Source organism: Amblyraja radiata, unplaced genomic scaffold (genome assembly GCF_010909765.2).
Source record: "Amblyraja radiata isolate CabotCenter1 unplaced genomic scaffold, sAmbRad1.1.pri S103, whole genome shotgun sequence".
NCBI classification, from domain to species: domain Eukaryota; kingdom Metazoa; phylum Chordata; class Chondrichthyes; order Rajiformes; family Rajidae; genus Amblyraja; species Amblyraja radiata.
Window position 1 is genome coordinate 1,103,857 of NW_022630094.1, and position 3,696 is coordinate 1,107,552.

Genomic DNA, 3,696 nt, shown 5'->3' on the forward strand with positions numbered 1-3,696 from the left:
AAAGGCAGCCAGTATTATCTAGGAGCTACACCCTGTCTGCTTGATCCCTGGAATGGCGGGACTGTCATATGAGGAAAGATTGATAAGACTAGGCTTGTATTCACTGGAGTTTAGAAGGATGAGGGGGGGGTTCTTATAGAAACATATAAAATTATAAAAGGACTGGACAAGCTAGATGCAGGAAAAATGTTCCCAATGTTGGGCGAGTCCAGAACCAGGGGCCACACACACAGTCTTAGAATAAAGGGGAGGCCATTTAGGACTATTTAGCCCTATCTAGCTCTCTCTTGAAAATATCTAGAGAACCGGCCTCCACCACCCTCTGAGGCAGAGAATTCCACAGACTCACCACTCTCTGTGAGAAAAAGTGTTTCCTCGTCTCCGTTCTAAATGGCCGACCCCTTATTCTTAAACTGTGTGTGTGTGTGTGTGGCCCCTGGTTCTGGACTCCCCCAACATCGGGGAACATGTTTCCTGCCTCTAGTGTGTCCAAACCCTTAACAATCTTATATATGTTTCAACGAGAGACCGTTTAGGACAGAGGTGAGAAGAAACTTTTTCACCCAGAGAGTTGTTAATTTGTGGAATTCCCTGCCACAATTCCCTCTGAGTGCAGGTAGATGGGACTAGGTGGGAGTAATAATAATAATAATAATAATAATAATGGATGGGATTTATATAGCGCCTTTCTAATACTCAAGGCGCTTTACATCGCATTATTCATTCACTCCTCAGTCACACTCGGTGGTGGTAAGCTACTTCTGTAGCCACAGCTGCCCTGGGGCAGACTGACGGAAGCGTGGCTGCCAATCCGCGCCTACGGCCCCTCCGACCACCACCAATCACTCACACACATTCACACACAGGCAAAGGCGGGTGAAGTGTCTTGCCCAAGGACACAACGACAGTATGCACTCCAAGCGGGATTCGAACCGGCTACCTTCCGGTTGCCAGCCGAACACTTAGCCCATTGTGCACTCTGTCGTCCCGTAGATAGCAAGTGTTGGGCACGGACTAGAAGGGCCGAGATGGCCTGTTTCCCGTGCTGGAATTGTTACACGGGAGATGAGATGATAAATCCACAATCCAGAGGAACTCGCAAATCATTTGTGCAATTAAATTAGCAGTTTCATTTGACAAGCAGCGCATAAGGGAAAAGTATATATAATCAACTCGTACACCAGATGTAACACAGTGGTTGGCAAGTGTGGTGAACACTCTAGTTAATGATCGTATAGTCATGGACATATCCAGATGCTGGGTGGCAATTAAGTAAAAGTGCCACAAAACAGCAAATGACTGAAATCTTCAAGGGATAGAAACATAGAAACATAGAAATTAGGTGCAGGAGTAGGCCATTCGGCCCTTCGAGCCTGCACCGCCATTCAATATGATCATGGCTGATCATCCAACTCAGTATCCCATCCCTGCCTTCTCTCCATACCCCCTGATCCCCTTAGCCACAAGGGCCACATCTAACTCCCTCTTAAATATAGCCAATGAACTGTGGCCTCGACTACCCTCTGTGGCAGAGAGTTCCAGAGATTCACCACTCTCTGTGTGAAAAAAGTTCTTCTCATCTCGGTTTTAAAGGATTTCCCCCTTATCCTTAAGCTGTGACCCCTTGTCCTGGACTTCCCCAACATCGGGAGCAATCTTCCTGCATCTAGCCTGTCCAACCCCTTAAGAATTTTGTAAGTTTCTATAAGATCCCCTCTCAATCTCCTAAATTCTACAGAGTATAAACCAAGTCTATCCAGTCTTTCTTCATAAGACAGTCCTGACATCCCAGGAATCAGTCTGGTGAACCTTCTCTGCACTCCCTCTATGGCAATAATGTCCTTCCTCAGATTTGGAGACCAAAACTGTACGCAATACTCCAGGTGTGGTCTCACCAAGACCCTGTACAACTGCAGTAGAACCTCCCTGCTCCTATACTCAAATCCTTTTGCTATGAAAGCTAACATACCATTCGCTTTCTTCACTGCCTGCTGCACCTGCATGCCCACTTTCAATGACTGGTGTACCATGACACCCAGGTCTCGCTGCATCTCCCCTTTTCCTAGTCGGCCACCATTTAGATAATAGTCTGCTTTCCTGTTTTTGCCACCAAAATGGAGAACCTCACATTTATTATGATCTATGTAGAAGAACTAAAAGTTCTCTATTTTGGTCAATAACCTTCCCATAAGGTACACAAAAATGCTGGAGAAACTCAGCGGGTGCAGCAGCATCTATGGAGCGAAGGAAATAGGCGACGTTTCGGGCCGAAACCCTTCTTCAGACTGATGGGGGGTGGGGGGGGGTGAAGGAAGGAAAAAGGGAGGAGCCCGAGGGTGGGGGGGATGGGAGGAGACAGCTCGAGGGTTAAGGAAGGGGAGGAGACAGCAAAACTGGGAGAATTCAACGTTCATGCCAACCGGACGCAGACTACCCAGGCGGAATATGAGGTGCTGTTCCTCCAATTCCCGGTGTTGCTCACTCTGGCCATGGAGGAGACCCAGGACAGAGAGGTCGGATTGGGAATGGGAGGGGGAGTTGAAGTGCTGAGCCACCGGGAGTTCAGGTAGGTTATTGCGGACTGTGAGCGGAGGTGTTCGGCGAAACGATCGCCCAACCTCCGCTTAGTCTCCCCCGATGGAAATACCTTTCCACAAGGTATTGCTGTGCATTGAGAAAGGACAAAGGACATTTATTGTGTAGTGAAATTTGAGTTGCCATTTGCAGCACACCAATAAAAATAAGACACATTAGAGAAGAATTGAACCTAAAACATAAAAACATCCCCCCACACTATGGTTCCCAGGCAACAAACGTCTGCCCGTTCCTTCTCCTCACCCGCTGAGTTGCTCCAATATTTTGTGTCTACCTTGGATTTAAACCAGCATCTGCAGTTCTTCCTTAAACCCATTCTATTTTAAACACCAGGGACAATTTACAGAAGCCAATTAACATAGAAACATAGAAACATAGAAAATAGGTGCAGGAGTAGGCCATTCGGCCCTTCGAGCCTGCACCATTCGCCATTCAATATGATCATGGCTGATCATCCAACTCAGTATCCCGTACCTGCCTTCTCTCCATACCCTCTGATCCCCTTAGCCACAAGGGCCACATCTAACTCCCTCTTAAATATAGCCAATGAACTGGCCTCGACTACCCTCTGTGGCAGGGAGTTCCAGAGATTCACCACTCTCTGTGTGAAAAAAGTTCTTCTCATCTCGGTTTTAAAGGATTTCCCCCTTATCCTTAAGCTGTGACCCCTTGTCCTGGACTTCCCCAACATCGGGAGCAATCTTCCTGCATCTAGCCTGTCCAACCCCTTAAGAATTTTGTAAGTTTCTATAAGATCCCCTCTCAATCTCCTAAATTCTACAGAGTATAAACCAAGTCTATCCAGTCTTTCTTCATAAGACAGTCCTGACATCCCAGGAATCAGTCTGGTGAACCTTCTCTGCACTCCCTCTATGGCAATAATGTCCTTCCTCAGATTAGGAGACCAAAACTGTACGCAATACTCCAGGTGTGGTCTCACCAAGACCCTGTACAACTGCAGTAGAACCTCCCTGCTCCTATACTCTATAATTAACCTACAAACCCGCACGTGCAAACTCCGTACAGACAGCACCAGAACCCAGGTCTCTGGCGCTGTGAGGCAGCAACTCTACCGCTGCCCCACGCACCTTCTCTAAAGCC

The 3,696-nt window shown here is 47.4% G+C and overlaps 1 protein-coding gene across 1 annotated transcript in view; it reads right to left on the bottom strand.

The window, feature by feature from the left end:
* Positions 1 to 1,219: 1,219 nt before the first annotated feature.
* Positions 1,220 to 3,696, bottom strand: part of LOC116969085 (E3 ubiquitin-protein ligase HUWE1-like) — a 97,976-nt gene continuing 95,499 nt past the window's right edge. The window contains exon 43 of the mRNA XM_033016034.1: positions 1,220 to 1,257. Coding sequence (XP_032871925.1) covers positions 1,220 to 1,257 — 38 coding nt within the window. The remainder of the gene's footprint in view (positions 1,258 to 3,696) is intronic.